General features: G+C 56.5%; 2 protein-coding genes across 2 annotated transcripts; one reads left to right on the top strand and one right to left on the bottom strand.

Moving 5' to 3' along the window:
• Positions 1-77: 77 nt before the first annotated feature.
• On the top strand, positions 78-1570 carry CSUI_003184 (uncharacterized protein). The gene has a single exon (XM_068063382.1). The coding sequence runs from the start codon at positions 777-779 to the stop codon at positions 1215-1217; it is 441 nt and encodes a 146-aa protein (XP_067924643.1). The 5' UTR covers positions 78-776; the 3' UTR covers positions 1218-1570.
• Positions 1571-2834: 1264 nt separating this feature from the next.
• CSUI_003183 (uncharacterized protein) lies at positions 2835-13931 on the bottom strand. The gene is made up of 2 exons (XM_068063381.1): positions 7321-13931; positions 2835-6516 (listed from the first exon to the last, which is right to left on the bottom strand). The coding sequence occupies exons 1-2, from the start codon at positions 12622-12624 to the stop codon at positions 4864-4866; spliced, it is 6957 nt and encodes a 2318-aa protein (XP_067924642.1). The 5' UTR covers positions 12625-13931; the 3' UTR covers positions 2835-4863.
• Between the last annotated feature and the right edge of the window lie 2896 nt (positions 13932-16827).

Below are 16827 nucleotides of genomic sequence, written 5' to 3'. Positions count from 1 at the left end.
CCCCAAAACCTTCTAAACGCACCTTTTAGTGTTGTGTCGTACAGAAACGTGTTGTTCGGTCGCTTGCGTGTTTATAAACTTCTCTTGGGCCTCGATCCCTCGAGGCACATCAGACGGGAGAAAGCGTAGCGTCCTGTATATACATCCCTCAGCAGCAGCGCCAGCGCCCAAGCGGTGAAGAGACGCCTTCTCTTGACCGCGTCCCCAGCCGGGCGGCTGCGTCACACTGCCACCAGTATTACGGTCTCCCCGCTCCCGCTGGGCTAAGTCACCGGGGCTAAGTCACTGCACGGCTATCGCCCTTCAGAGACATAAAGGTCACCGGGGCTCGTTCCGGCACTCGACACACGGGCAGCGGCGGTATTTTGCATCACGGAGGTAAGTTGCGGCGGCGCTGTGAAAAAGCGGAAGCTTAACTCGCTGCCACGCGCTACTGTTGCCCAAGTCCACCTGCAACGCCGGTACGCTCCCCTCTTGTGGAGGACTCGTAGAGGGCATGCCCCAACGGCGCGGCAAACCCAGTGGGCAGCGTGACAGGCGCTGCTCTTCCAGTTTTTCTTTGCGACGGACAAAAAAAAAAACTGTGTGGAGCTCCAAGGGCTTAGCCTGACACGAGGAATGCGTTTTGGTGTGTCGGTGTTTTCCATAGTGCGTGGTGTTTGTTACCGCTCAAAGTTGAAGGTGAAGAGGACGCTTCGCAGTTCTCTCCTTCAGCGCCTGTTCTGAGGCGTGCGTAGCGGTGTCTTCACTTATTTCGTTGTGCCCAGTTTCTCGCGATGTTTACTGTCATTGTTTGTTCAGTTCTTTTTTACGGGCTCGGGCTGTTGGCCCCGACGCTTGCGGCTCTGCATTCGTGCCTGAAGCAGAAGACGATGCCCAACGAGAAATCTATGCTCCTGTGGACGCAGTATTTTCTTCTTTTTTCGACGTTAGCTACAGTCGTGTTTCCGTATGTTGTGACTCCTATCTGCTTTCTGCTGCCTTCATGGGTGGTTGCTCTGTTGAAAGCGGCGCTCGTGATCGCGCTTGTAACTCCCAAATTTGGACTTGTGCCCAAATTTTTTGGCTGGTTCTTGGCTCATTACGTCGATTACCTTGCCATAGTAGCAGACGCGGTCCAAAAGCACATCGTGACACCGCTCAAGAGTTACGTCACGGACGGTATTGACCGTATGCAAGCAACCAGCGGTAGCCATGCCAGTCGGAAAGAACTTTGATCCTTTTGTACGCGGTGTCGGGCGGAAGGCGCTTGCAAAACCTGAAGTACTCTGAATTTTGGTTCAGTTCTGCCGAAGCGGCGAGCGATCGAGGTCGCGATGGACGCGGGATGGAAGCCGAAAGCACGGAGCATGTACTGGAAGGGGACTGCGGTGGAGGCCGGGCCGTGAGTGAAGTACGCATCGACCAGCCATCGTGACAAACAGCACGCACTGGCTGGCTGATGTTTAGGGGTAGATGCAGATATGGGAAGCGAAGGGGGAAGCTTACGCGATGCGGGTTCGTTCTTCACCCGATGTGACAGTAAATACCGTTCGATGACAGACTGGACTGGCCTGCGGGATAATGACTTCAAGAGTGCTGCAAGTCCACTCATGGGTTTTGACAACTCCCCAGCTGGGGCTATAGGGTGTCTCGGCGGGTAGCGTCTACAGCTTGTTTCGCGGGGTCACCGTTCATCAGCTCAAGTCGCCGGACCGGGGCGGTAGCAGGTGGGACGAGTCGGCAGCCAGTCACGCTCGTGAATTCGGTGTCTAGGAGTAGCTGGCGCTAACGACGATGAATCTTCAGTCACGTACCTCAAGCCGCAGCCAACTGCGTGTGTCTGGCGGAATCAGTTGCTGAGGTCACAACAGGCGTCACGTGCATCACTGAAGCCAGCCTCTCTTCGCACGCAAAAGCAGGGCACTGCAGGGGGGTCTTGTTTTTTTCCTACCCAAGAGAAGTAGGTAGCAGAATTCACACCCGGGACACGAGCTACAACTGCACTGAACCTCGTGATGGCAGCGGTGCTTGCTGGTGAAACAGAAACTTACGAAGGTCGTGCATGTCCCACCAACAGCCGTGCGTCGTTGACGAAGGAAAACCCGTGTAACCTGATTCGGGGACCCTGGACCGAGCCCCCTAGTAAGCAGCCTGTGCCGTGGCGGCAGGTTACAACGTTTCCGCCAGCCCTCGCCGCACGCAGCAACGTGCTATCAAGGCAGCCGCCGACGGTGGTAAGTCGCAGTTCGTTGTCAGGCTGTCGGTGCGAAGTACGGCTGTTGCAGCAACACTGCACCCGTTGTTGCCCCCTAAGCAAGAGGTGAGCGTGATATTCTCCACGCCTCGCGCCTCTCGTCCGTTTGAGAAGGCAGCCCGCATTACAAGAATATAGACGCGCCAGGAACCCCCCCTAAACCCCCCCTTGTGCAAGTTAGTGGGCTACGCAGTCGTCGGAGCGTAGCGCGCAAGTGTTCGCGGCCAGGGCACGCATGCAGAAGAAGAGACGAACGCGGGCACAGTTGGTATTCCAATTCAGGGCTCTACAAGCAGCACCTGCATGCGTGCGTTACGTGTGGCCGTTATGGTAACAGGAAGCGTAAGCGTCGCCAGCTAGAGTGTAGTCCGGGCGCTGTGTGTATCGACTATGCCCTCAAGCCACGAGTTTTCTGAGCAGCTCCGGAGAACACTAGCATAACCAATGCAGTGCCGCCGATGTTTTACCTGGGTAAGTGGGCTGCTACGTGTCCGTGTGCCGGCCCCTTCGACAGCCGTAACGGCTCAGAGAGTATCTCCCGTGCCGCGCGCGCTGAATGAAGGTTCACCATGGCAGAGGGTACTGACACACCAGGTCAATGGTGATTCCAGTTTTGAACGCGTTTTTGAAACAGTCCCTACCAGACAATGGAACAGAGAAGTCAAGCACGAATTTCCTGACCGCACCACTGAAGAACATGCAATTTACCGCGTGTGTAGAAGACATACTGGACAGGACTCGTTCTCTCCGCCTTACTCCAAGACACCGAAAAGAAAGAGAACAGCTAGAACACTGGCAGACGCTCCAGACTACTCAACAGCTCACGGTATTACCATCTTCGGAAGGTCCCGCTGCTGAACGCCACCTTCCGCCTCAACACGACCATAAGGCCTCTCCTTCGACTCTAACACAGAAAGTGGCAGGTGGCGTTGCACGGGCCGTTGTACATATCTATGTATATTTATGGGTATGCAGGAATGACACTACATGCTGCAACTGGAAGTATACAAACTCACGTCAGGCTCCCTCACCAGCTCACACGTTACCATCGAGAAAACGCGGAGTTTGGGTCGCACAGCAGTGACCTGACCCCTGTTTCACCGTCAGTATGCCCCATTCGGTGTCTTCAGGATACATGTCAGCACACTGCGTTGAAGGTAGCGCACGACAATCTTCTTCACCGGAAACTCAAAAATAACCAAAAAAAGAGCTGTACACACCCGGACCATTTTTCTACACAAGAGCAGACTTTCCCTGGTGAAAAAAAACGAGCTGCGAGCGGATATGGTGAGACGCACGGGGATGTCAATTTAGGATGATCAGCTGCCTATATGAAAGAAAGCACGACGCACAGAAACCGGATCGGGAGGATGAGGGGAAACCCGGCCTCGCCCCTACAACCGAACACGGGGACACCGTCGTACACCTCAACTGTGACCCGCGGAAGAGTCATCGCAAAAAATCTGATAGGCTTCTTTCTCACCCTCATAGACATCTGCGTCGGCATACGGTTGTCAACAAAAGGCCCACTGCCCTACCCTAGCGAACACGTTTGGTACGAGAAAATTTCTTATGACGAAAAGCCGGGAAGGAATCGCACACTTCGGTAAAGGACTGTTTTCGTCGTTTTCTCATGAGTGAGTCATACAGGCAAGCGGTCTGTTGCCACTTGCATTTCATAAACGTTTTTTTGGAAATAAGACGACCGCATCCGGGCCACACTTGACCAGTATGCGCAAGGTCTAGGACAGTGGGGCGGCTTGGAACATTTCACCTGCCTGGAACGCTGGCAAGAAAAAATCTTAACAAAGGACAAAGAGACCCGCGACTGCACAGGCCTGTCATAACGACAGTGCGCGCCCGGGAGAATACACAGACACGCGCCCCGATACTGGTGCAAACAGACTGGACAAGACACTGGGACGAGGAAGCACACCGCGCACGCCTCCGTGCGCTGCACAAAAAATGACACCGTGAGATGTATATGGGCTACACACCGGGTCATACTCACGACACACCACGAAACCTTAGTCCAGAGAAACGACTTGTTTTCTCCTAACAGGTAGGTACTATTGCACGGACAGGAAAAAACCTGGAGAGAAACGACCAGTCTCGGCCACTCAAAAAGGATGTCGGAAAATCCGCCGATCGGACCAAGCAAAAGTCCTATTGTAGCTCCCTCTAAGGGTTCTGCCAACTCGTCTACACAAGCTTTTCCAGTCACAGGCGCATCGTCGACCTGCCAAGGAAAAAGCCGACAGATAAAATGCTCTTTGATCTGTGCAAAGAAAATGACCACTCTATTTGGTCACAAAGAAAACGGATCAAGCATCTGATCCTCTGCCTGCGGCATATGGAGACCGACCCCCGCAGCAGGAGTTTTTTCTTGGATCCAAACACGCTTAGACCTGATCCGCAATTGGTTTCGTTACACAAGGTCGCGTACGCTCCCTCCCCCCTCCTCCACGGAATTTGAAACGGCAACGCCTGCTTTGACCTTTTGTACAGTATCATTAAACATCCGCTTGACTGCTTATGCCTGCGCTGCCTCGGCACTTGCACCAGACTGCGAATCACCCAGTTTCCCTGGTCGACCACGGCTATTCTGACTGGCTGGCGGTGCTGCATTATCTAGGACGACTACTGCCCTGTCGTCCACCCCGGTGCTGGTCCTGTGACGTCGAGCAGCCTGGCGAAGACTGGTCGTACGGGTGTGGTACCGCGTGTTCCCCCTGGCGGCTTCCCGCAACTTGCTGCTGTTGGAGACGTTCAACTACCTGCAGATGCTGGAGGAGCAACCGCTGCCTGCGCTGGTCCTCTTGGCCAAGCAATTGTTGTCTATGGAATTCTTCCTGTACCTTTTGCGGCTGGACAGGAAAGCAGTTGTGCCTCCCAAACGCCTGTTGGTGTTTGTAATGCTGCTGGAAGCCACCGCTCCCGCCGAACCTTTTCGACCTCTCGGATGGAAACCCTGAGTCTCCCGTTTGTGCTTGCTCCTGTTTTGAACTTGCGCCTCGACTCTGGTGTTGCGTGGGCTGATGTTCTCTCTCTCCTCGCCACTGGTCGGAACGGTGTTTAGCGCTGATCGATGCTGTTCCACGACTGTAATGCGTATGTGTCTCTCTACAGCAGGACTCCGTCCCTCCCCCCTCACTCTGTAGCTGGGGCTGCTTGGGGGGGTGCCTTGCAGGCGAAACCGCGGTGTTTATCGAAGGGGTAGAGCACAGCGCCACCTGCTGCTCCTCCCGACCCGCGAGCGCCCTCCAGATCTTCTTCAGCTCCTGTTCTTCAGGACTGAAGTGCGACAGAAGCTGCGCTCTACACGCTTCCAACCGCTGCTCTCTGTTGTACGTGGGAAACGGCGGAACCACAGTACGTCCGCTCACACTTCCAGACAGCTCAGCACCAGGCGAATCCCGGATGCCTTCGTGTGACAATGCTGTCCGGCTTCCTGACGGCTCGGAGCCAGAGTTCCACGGCGGGGCGACATCCTCCAGGGCCCGTGACACCATGCTGGGCTGCTGGCATTGGTGCTGCGGCAGCTCGGTTTTGCCAGAGCGAGGTGCATGCCAGTTAGTTGCGCCTGGCAGCTGCTGTTCAAGCAGCACCCGTCCGCCGGCCGACTCGGCATGCAGAAACATTGTCTCATGTGAATCGATTGTTCCGCCAGGCCCTCGAACACCCGGGCAAGAACTGGGTGGGGAGGCCTCGCTCGATGCCAAACGCTGTTGGCGGAGCTGCTGAAGCAGAAGTAGCTGCTGCTGACGATGCTTCTCCAGCCGTTGCGCCAGCTGCATTGGGACAGTGGCTTGTGCTCGCGGCTGGGAGACGTCCCCGCACACTGCGGGACTGCGCCCATCCATGCCAGGTGGTGCCTGGCGTTGAGGTGTATGCTGCCGTCGGTCCGGAATATGCTGTTGGAGCGCATGGGATCCAGACGGCATGGCATGATGTCGGAAAGATTGCAGAGAAGAGGCCACCGGTGAGCCACCGTTGTGATGTAACTGGGAAGTAGATTGAAGCATCTGAGGCTTGAACTCCTCAATCCGAATAAAAACACGCTCAATGCCTCGGTCAAATGCCACATCATGAGCTGCGCAGATCTCCGCTTTGAAGCGCTCAGTCGTTGTCGTGTACGTCGAGCCGCCGTACTGGCGGATAAACGATGCGGCCGCCTGCGGAGTCTCGAATATCAAACAGCAATGTGATCCGCGTGGAGGGAACAGAGCCACACGCTGGATACCGCGTACCTTCAGCCCCACCTCCAGCAAGAACTTCAGCTGTACAAAACAAGGCGCAATCACAGAAGCCAAAGGTTCGAAACTTCAAGAAGACGTTTGCACGGAGACTCCAAGCCCCGCATATAGGTGACTATGTTAGGGTACCCGATTGAAGCAGTCGAAAGCCGACGCCGCTAACTACGCGTGATATGTCTCCGGCATATAAACGGGGCAACAGCGACAGCAACGAGAATTCCCGGCGCTGTCATGTGGGGCGACCGTGTGCTGAGTCCCGACAAAAAGAGAGGGCCTCCAGCACGACTGGCCTCTTCACTATGCTTCCACAAGTGGTACAAGCTAGAAACATTTTCGTTACCCCTGCACTCAGGCGCGCGGCTGACTTTGACTTCCAGCCACCCGCGGCCGTGCCGGGTGGGTGCTCAACAGCAAATGCTGAACAGGTGTCAACAGCAACATTCGCCGCGGCCACGTCACTCGTATGCCGGGGTTTCTTTTTAAGCACCGCGCGCAGCACCACATCGAGTACCCTGTGTCCTACGAAGCCGTGCCTTATTGTAGCTGCGCGGCGACCTACTAACGTGCGTCCTCCCCAGCGAAACAGAACAGGTGAAGAGTAAGAGTTAACTCTTTAGCAGCTGGCCTTCAGTGGAAGACCCCGTGATATCCTCTGCCGGACTCGTCCCTCCGTGAACAAGGCAAAAGCTCGTGTATAGTGCACTGCCCCTCCGGTTGTTCTTTTTACACCAAGGGTTTTGGTCCCTGTCGTACACACTACAGCCACGACTATAAACATCCCCCCGGATACTAAATCGTAAGCCCTGCAACACAGAACGGATGCCATACCCGCTTTTCCATCAGCTCCTTTTGTCGATGGTCGTCAGCTCGGGCAACTCTTGGTATCCAGCTGATAAAGACGGTGCAGTGTTCCTTGAAGTGAAAAATATCGTCAGTTGCGCCTCCAGCACCCGGCCCAATACTTGTCGATTCGAAAAAGGAACCCCTGCTAGCCGCCCCCTTACCGCTAGCGGCAATCGAGGCCGACACCACGCCGCTACAGGCGGCCCTGTTTTGCAATAAAGTAGCCGCAGCTGCTTCTATAGCAGCACTGGCGTCCCCTCGACTACCTCCTCTGTCGATGTGGGCTACGCTCGCAGGTGTCTGCCGCGCCGGGGCACGCCCTGCGGAGCAAAGAGAGCTAGCCAAGGACCGGGGAAGTGTATGAGCCAGGCGGTTGCGGTCGCCAGTTGGATGTCCGTGCAGACTCAGCTGCTGGACAAGAGCGGTCATCAAGTCGACTGGCAGAGGCCCGGCAGAAACAGATGGCCCCGGAGGCCCGGGTTCTTTGGCAGCGCTCTGACCCCGCACGGAGATGGTTGCCTCCACTTGCTGTGAGGGGTTTGTGCAATCTTGTTGCGGAGGTTCGGACCACCGAAGGGTATGCTCACGACAGGGCAGGCGACAGTGATGTATCACTCCGTCTTTGGCAGTCTCCGGATCGAGTTTGCTTCCCGTCTCCCCGTGCGCATGACGCTCCTGCCATCCCGAGGCCGTTGCTACAACGACGGTTCTGTCGTCCTGCGTCTCCACTCCAAAGCCGGGGGGCGGATTCTGACAGAGAAAGTCTGGCACGACACAAGAAGAGAAAACAGAAGTCTGACGGCGAACTTGTCCAACGAGTTCGCCCCGCTTTGTCGGAGCATTCTGCAGAGACTTCGACTGGCCTTCCCCCTCCCGAGTAACTGACGTGCAGTCCAAGGTGTCCGTGTTTGTCGTGAAACCTCCGTGACTGCCTGAGGCGCTGTCCGCGCTCGGAAACACCTCGCTTGTCTCACCGATAGTGGTTCCTATAGCTGCATTCGGCGGATCGTTAGTGCACCGCGGATCGCGACGCGGCTGGCTAGCACTAGATGGATCCGAAGGCTTCGGAGGGGTCGCCGACACACATGCTCCTCTTTGGACAGCTGCTAAATCACTCTTCTTTGCTTCGGCGTCTGCCTGTACATGGATCGTCGACGAAAGACCACCTGTGGACACACTCGCTTCACTTCTGCTCGGCTCTGCTGTTGCGGCGCCCGTTGACCGCGCTTCCTCACCAGACGACTCCGGGAAGCACGGGGGTTCAACACCACCTGTCACTGCGCCAGCTGAGCTTATATGGGTGTTAATCTCTTCACCTGTTTTGCACACTCGGGCCTCCATCGCAAAGGCTGCGGTTCCTTGACCGTCCCCCTTTGACGCCATTACAGCAATTCTTCCGGCAATATGCGCTTCTTTGAGTCCACTCCCTGTCGCGACAGGGATCTTCTCCTCGTCGAAGTGCGTCTGCAGGCCCGCTGCTTCGGTATCGGGGGACGGTTCGCATAGCGGTTTGACAGCAGAGCACCACGGCCCGCCGCTGGCTCGGCGCTGTCCAGGACTCGAGGTTCGAGAGCGTGCGCTGCTCCTACTGCTGCACCGGCTTTGTGAAGGTACGGTAAGAAGACGCTGGGGTGGGCCGACTGTGCTGCAGCCGGTGCTCCTGCGACTGCGTCCTCGGGGCACACCTCTGTTCGAGGAGTCCGTCACAGGCAGACTAAGTCGGTGACAGCTTCCGCACTCGTGCGCCTTGCCTGCGCTTTGAACGGCCCACGGAGAATGCAGCAGCGCCTGGAGCATCTCTTTTCGTTCCTCTGGCTCCACAGGGAAAGGAAACCAACCGAGTTCTTGGTCGGGACCTTTTCCTGTGGCAGTTCTGCTTCGAAGACGGGACTGATTCTTTCTGCCGCGCGGGTATACTACGAAAACCTCCGCCTGAATGCGAGCGGTCGTCTTGCGTCTGTGGCTTGCAGAATCGCCTCCTCCCGTGACGTGCGCCCGCTGACTTGTCCTTTTCACGCTCAACAACATGAGCTGCTCAAAGCACAGTGGCTCTTTTTCCTCTATACTTTTGGACTCTGTCCCTTCTTCAGCCTCGGATTCTGTCGCGCCCCGTGCTTCTACGGCATTCATCGCTTTTCCTGACTTGGGCGGACCTTTCTGGTCTATGTCTCCTCTAACATAGCAACAAACCAGGGAACCGCTTTCATCACAAACAGAAGTCAAGTCGGTCCTGACAAGGTAAAACTGGTTCAACCGTTGACGCAGATCATCTAGCTGCCGCTGCAACTGCAGCAACCCGGATGCTCGACGCTCTTCTACATCCGCAAAAGTCGACTCTTTTGCCGCATTGCTGACGCTACGACTGGCACTTGAGGCCGAGCTCTCTGGGACGTGTTCCCACACCAGCGAGTGTCGGCATCGATAGTCGTAGAACTGTCCAATCAGCCGCAGCTCTCTTTGAGAAGCCGGAATGTTTGTCGCCTGAACGCTCAAGGCACTACCGCGACGGCTGCAGGACTTCCTATCCATCGCGGCTTCGCAGTTTCCCTCCATGATGCAACACTCAAACTGAACATCGCGAGAACCGGCACCCCCACCACCTACCAGATTCAACCCGAAGCTTTCGCCACTGCCGAAAGTGCTGCCACGTCCGAACACACTAGCGGTCTGCAGAGGACTTGAGAATCCACCGGTGTTTGTGCGGGCAAAACTTAAACCACACGCAAAAGTGTTCATGCTTGTACTACGGTCTACCCTAATCCTCTGCCCAGGGCAGGGCTTCTGCCCCACAGTTGTACTACATGCCGTCCCCAGTCGGCTTAACACATCTTCCTGAGTCCCGTTCCCCGCTAAACCCGAGCACCCCACGTCGCGCTCGCGCGCCGCTGTTGTGGCAGCCTCCTTACGTTTAGGGGGAGACTTAATCCTTTGGGCCCCGGCCCCCGAGAGAAGACTGGAGAAGCCAGCCGTGCCCGCCACCTTAAGTGCGTCTGCGCTGCAGCTCCGTCGTATGATGCGGGACAGCACCGACTCGAGCTGACACGACGAGGAAAGACCCCCGTCCTCCAGTTGCGAAGACAGTCGGAAACGAGCTGATCGGTCCTCTTCATTCAGCTTGAAGGACACGACGCTACTCTGGCGGTTGAAGCACACCTTTCCGGCTACGCCTATGCCTTCTGAGCATAGTCCGCCCGCCCTATCGGAAGAGAAATCCAAACTCGTGCCTCGGCTCGCAGTGACACGGGAAGCCAGGGGGAAAGAAGGTAGTGCCGCCGCTTCCTCCTCCGTTGCTGGCCCCCCGTGCCCAGCCCGCCTGGGCGTTGTGCAGGCAGACGCGGCGCCGGCCGCATGCTCCATCGAAGGTGGCAGGCAATGGCTTATAGGCGAACACTCGCGCGGGTCAGCGAGCCGTGGAGAAATGCATCGACTGGATTCGCCAGAGCTGACTGGAATTGACACGGGTTCTTCCTCTCGGCTCGACCCTGAAGATTCGCAACTCCACCTGCGATGGCTGGAACCAAGACGTACGTTGGCGGTTGCTACAAACTCATGTAAAGCCGTCACAAAACTGGTTATATCTTCATCAAGAGAGCCAGAAGACGCGTGACCTCCATCCCACGCCTGGCGACTCTCTCCCGGACACTCAAGCGAAGACGGCGCAGAAACACCAGAAGAAGCGGCTGCTTTCTCACTCGTTGCAGATCCTCTTCGACGGCCATCGCAATCAGACCAACGACAACTACTCCCTCTGCGAGATAAATTACTGCCTCCTCTGGACCGGCGCCCCTTCGAGCCGTCTGCCCACCCACACTCCAAAGCATCGGTGACCCCGGGGAGCTGTTTTCCGCCTCGGACAGCAACAGCATCTGAGCACAGACTCTGACGCCGATCCCTGCTACTCTTCCTGTATGATATCGAGCCATGTCTCCCCTCATCTCCCTTTTCCACGCCCTCGAGAAAAGCATCCGTGTCTCCCGCCTCGAAGCACTCCCTACTCTTGCTGCCGCGACAGGTAGAAGCTGACACGTGAACGGCTGGCCCTTCCAGCATGGACTCAACAGACTGGCAAGATGGCGGGACACTGGGCACCGCCGCCTCCGTGCCGGTCTGCGCCCGGTGTACAATTCCTTCGAACGGAGACGAGCACCCGCCATGCGGGGAGAAGCGATGCCACAGTTCTCCTTCGTTCGCACGGGCAAACTCTTCTACACCTTCGGAGCTTTTCTCGCGGTGTGTGAGATCCCCTGATGCACAATCGCCCGATGCTGGCTTCTGTTGCAGTGGTGCGCTAGTGGTGGGCACTACTTCTTCATTTACCGGCGATTCCGACGACGGAATGATTACTGGCGCTTTTGTGTACGCTGACGGAAAAGAAGGCGTGCCACCAGTGCGTGTTAGAGAAGTCGCACGCGTACTCTGGTCAGTAAAAGGCTGCCACAAGGTGGCCGTTCGACGTGTGGCCGGCGTCGCAGACAAGGGCGAAGGGCTACCGAGGGGGCTGCGACAAGGAGCTTTGACGCCCGTGCCGGCTAGGAAATTCAAGAACTCCTCGGCGTCACTGCCAGTGGAGCTCCCAGACTCCTGGTGGCTACCTCCTCTACCGCTCCCCGGAGTCCCTAAGGTCGCCCGGACAGGCGCGCCACTGACCAAAATCTCCGATGCGCTGTTGGCACTTCCCAGTGCGTCAACTTTTCCTGGGAGCGTCTGGGAAGAAAGGGCCCGCGGGAGCTGAGCTCCTGGCGAACCATTTTCCCCCCTCCCAACAAAGTCTGAAGCATGCGGATACACTGGAGCGTCGAAATCTCGAAGCGAAGAGAAGGGCAGCGCGGGGTAGCCCCCCTCCGCCTTCAATCGCGAGTCCGCTGAATATCTTTCGGAGTGCTGGAAGATACTTGTAATAGCTTCGGAGCTTGGCGAAGTATCTCCGGTGTCCCTGAGCGCGTCATCGCCATGGCTCGATGACATGGAAGGCGGGTTACCGACGCTCTGGCAGAAGCTGGAGACAGAGGGCTCCCCTGGGAGACCCTCCGAACTGATAAGGAAGGGGAGGCCAAACTCGTCACACACAAAAGCGTTTGATACACATTCTAGGGGGGGTAACAGCCTAGAACAATCAGCGCATTCGGGGACTGACGCCGACGGGGAACGTAAAGCAGGTGGACTGCCTGTCTCTCCTTCGCAGGGAGAGGGCCGCAAAGGCCTTTCCATGCGCCGAGCTTGGCCAGGAGAGGGGTCGCAGCCAGCAGCTGACGCGTACGGCATCGACCCTGGGGAAGGGGAAGGCTCCATGACGAAATAAAGGAAACTGATGAGGTGACAGAAGGCGTTGTTACAGATGAACCAAGCAGCTCGAGACGTCTGCGGGCTATTCCAACAGACCTTGACAAATCAGCTTAGGCAGCAGTTTCTGCTTATATAAAGACACGTCCTTCCTCGACCTGGAGAGAGACCAGCCTTGGCCTCGCAGCGAGGCGGAAAAGACCGCCTCGTGCCGCGAGTGGTTTTCACTGTACCCCACTACAAAAAGGGATAAGGGTACGCTCTTCAAATGGTATCACACTTAGGTACACACATACAGTCTGTCTATACATTTGATTCAACAGAGGCAGGTTGCTTGACAAACATGGGCACTTCCTTCGCTTGCCTGCGCACAAGACTTGCCGCAGGCTATGGGCCTGGCGGATGAAAATACACGGACACACGCCTGGTGGTATTACCAGCAAGACCGCGGGTAGATGAGTCTTCGGGTCACCACTGCTCGTTGAAATGGTGGGAGTTCCCCTTGGTTTTTCCAGAAGGCGAACCCGTCAAGGACGTACGATTGGTTCCAGGACGGACACCTCAAGGGTCCACCAGCTCATTTGTCGTCAGCGCCTTAAAATCCCGGAAAACGTGAATGTATGGTACCGGGAGTTACCGAAGGAGCTCCTGGGCCAGTAAGTAAGCGTCGCAGACTGCAGACTAAAATACAGAAAGCAGCAGCAGAACGAAATTCAGTTTCGCCGGCCAACCAGTGGCAAGACCCCGGAGAGCAGCCGGTGCTGCATGCGCGTCAAGACGGACGAATTCCGGGAGTTCGTAGGTACGACAGAGGGGTCCAATCACAGCCCAGACCACGAGAGAAACTCGAGCACGATGCGCCTACCAGTTGGCGCTATGACTGCTGCGCTGGCCGTCTTCATCAGAACCCGGGAAGACGACCTCTTCCTTCGCGGTGCGGTCGGGTGGTGACGAGGAGGGAAGTACGAACACGAGGCATGTTAGAAGAGAGCCGGGCTGTCGATCTGTTAAAAACGACGGCTTGCCTGGTGATCTCAACCTGCAGTCCAGGGCCATTGCTGAAACAACGAAATCCAGAGTGAAGCGGTGAGGATACACAGTAAGCAGACGCGAAACTTGCGCTGATGACGGTTATACAAATAAGGCAGGCAGCAACAAGCAGCAGCAGCCGCCTGGCCTTGGCCCTGCGCGTGGCGGCCGCCGTGCTCCTGCCCTCACTCTTCTTACAAGCCCTTGTTGTTCATTCAGTCCTCGCACTTCGCTCGCCCCAAAAGAAAAGCAAGACTCTGGTGAAACCTCACCGCGGGAGTGCCGCGGCCGCGGAAACAACGCACTGGACAACGAAGAAGACGACCGCCACGCGCGGCTCGAAAAGCAGCTCGGCCCTACATGCGGGAGACCTGAGCCCCAGCAGCCCCCCGACGTCACAATGGCGCGTCCTCCATCACGTACGTGTCGGCCGGAGGGACGCGACCCCACTGGCGAACGATGAAAGGTACGATGAGCATCCGGAGACCAGCTGGCGGCTCTCCGGCAAGGTCCCACCGCTGTAGCGGCGTGACAGCGTCATTAGCTGAGCTCCGGAAACGTCATCAAAAGGCCGTATCCATCTGCGTTGTGATCATGCGCGCGAAGTCCTACCACACTCCCGACGCGCAGCGTAGACGGCGACGAGATGACTTTCGAACCAGATTCGGGGTGCAGCGAACATGCCGTACGTTCGGAACAACCTCTTGCAATGAATGGCCTATCTGCCGGACAAGTGCCCTGCGTCTTTTGCGAATGTCTTCAATAGTACGCAGAACCAACACTGGGACTCTCGCGCGAAAAGGTCATATGGACGGCAATGGTAGGCCCACTTTGCTCCAAATGGCCCAAGACACGGTTTTGTCCCGCCGTCCAACATGACGGGTACGGTTGCCGGAGCGCGCGCGCGCCAGCGTTGTCCAGAAACGGTCCCGCTCCACACCCGCGTGGGCTGGGCGGCTTCCAAGAAATGCGGGCCTTTTTTACTCCGGGAGGATTGGAAATGGCAGTCTAGCTCGCTACATACAGGTTAGGAAGGCTTTATGGCCCGGGCGCGTCGCGCCGAGGGTGGCCGCTCCCGCCATTGCAATACGTGCCCCACTTGGCATTCCAGAGGTACCCCAGTTGCTGTATCGAGTGTCGAACGGCAATATGGACTCTCGCCCCAAGAGAGCCATCCTTGTCCACGCTCCGGTCTGGAAAGTCCCCAGGAAGCTCCAATGTGTGGAGTTGTGGGTACCTAGCGAGAAAACGTGACACGTACATGAGGTTTTTCTCCTGCAGGGACAGCGCAGCGGTTGCTACCCCTGCACACTACGCAGTCAAGAAGTCTCCCCCGTCGTGCATCGCGTAATGCGAAAGTGAATGAGCGACTCCCAGAAAGATGGCGCCCACTCCTTCCCGCATACACACTGTTCTTTACGCGCGTGACTTATTGGCCGCTAACAGCGAACAGGGTACGGTTGCAAACACAGTTGCGCGGACGATCTACCGGCGCGCCCAGGCTGCTGCGTCCGGGCCAGCGCCAGCTCCCTGCCTAGAGCTCGAAATCCGGGGTGAGCACATCGCTAAACGTGCCGGAGTGCTGCTATACGCAGTCGGGTTTCAGCCCCTGCACAAACCAGAAACTGACGTTACGTCCTCTTACTGCCTTTCTCCCGTCCGCCTGCCGCGAACAGTGCTCGCACCGCCTAAGGGCGTACCATGAATGTTACAGTATTGAAAATCCGCCGGAATCGACGTACAGCACGTAGCCGTCCCTAGCAGGCGTTACAGACACTACGCTTGTCTTGTCAACAAGGTATCGCTAGTCGATAAAGGCCAAACGATCACGCGTAGAGCGGGCTCAAACAAGCTCACTACCAACAACTGTCTTTGAGGTGACTTGAACGTACCGTCGCCCGACCGAGCAACCCTCTTTTTTCTGTGCCAGCTTTTTCTGGTACCATGCACGTTGCTTTCACCCTTCTAGCGAGCGATATGACGATATACTCCACTAGGATTTGTCCAGGTCACGATTCAACAATGGTGTTTCGACGAACCCTCTCATGGACTCCCTAAAGATGTGACTACGATCTTTTCTCTCTCCCTTCACACAGTCACCTACATCCCCATTCGCAGAGAACTACAGACAGCTCTCGTATTCCAATGGAGAGCATACACACGTTTACTTACTCACAAATGGGTCAAGCTCCTGGTCCCCTACGGTGCTTGCGTCCGGTTTGGTTGGCTCGTTCTTCTCCCCCTCAGGTAGCTCAAAAGGCGATGCTCCAACTCTTTTCCTCCGTTGCGAGGTCTCCCCTAGGCTTCCGTAGAAGCCACCAGCACTCCCTCCCCTCAACGCTGACTAAATCTGCATGTTACAGCTTACTGGTTCTTGCAAGCTTCTCTGGAACTTGTCATCTGCACCTTGGACTAGCTCCACACTCTTTGAGGTCCAGTCGCGCAGTGTGGTGACTCTAATGCCACTATGACTACAATTGCACCTGTTGAGTCAGCTGTTTCAGTCCGTGGCCCTAATGAAAGAAACTGTGAGCTTCTAGCTCACTTTGGGCCCCTGGGCCTCTCCTTTGCTCTCCTTCTCTCTCACCCGGTGCGGGCAACTTCTTATCAGAAGCCCGTCGAAAGCAGCTCTCCCGCCTCGCCAAGTCGAGCACACGGCTCGGCAGAACACTGCACAAGCATTCAGTGCGACTCCGGCACTACAGCTCTCAATAGCGGTAACGGTTCTCTCGCGTGTGCTGCCCGCGCAACTTGATAGCGGGGGCACTGCGCTCCGGTCCGCCAGTGCTGAGAAGTGCAACAACGGGTAGTGTTTCGGACTAGATGACCCCAGCACACCATTCACACAGTAAAACTAGTAAGTATCAGCAAAGAAAGATTACTCTCCGGGACGGTTGGAGCTCCGCTCTCGCTCCCGACGATCGCTGGCTAGCACTGTGTAATAAACCGACTTGTTGCCTGGCTACCCCAATCACACAACTTGGCCCGCCACGTGGTAGTCATTCGAGAAAACGAACTGTCCACGGAGTTTGGTCCAATCTGCGTTGAAGCCCAAGATCACAGACGGCACCTTATGAGGGGGACGTGGCTGCTAAAGTCTGCAGTACACGTTAATGTTGTTTAACGATCGCTTCTCACATACACTCAACGCTATCTGTCAGGATTTTACAATCCTGCCTCGAT

Source organism: Cystoisospora suis (assembly GCF_002600585.1).
Source record: "Cystoisospora suis strain Wien I chromosome Unknown contig_1382, whole genome shotgun sequence".
NCBI lineage: Eukaryota > Apicomplexa > Conoidasida > Eucoccidiorida > Sarcocystidae > Cystoisospora > Cystoisospora suis.
Note: the sequence above shows the minus strand (reverse complement) of the source record. Positions and strands in the feature narration are given on the sequence as shown.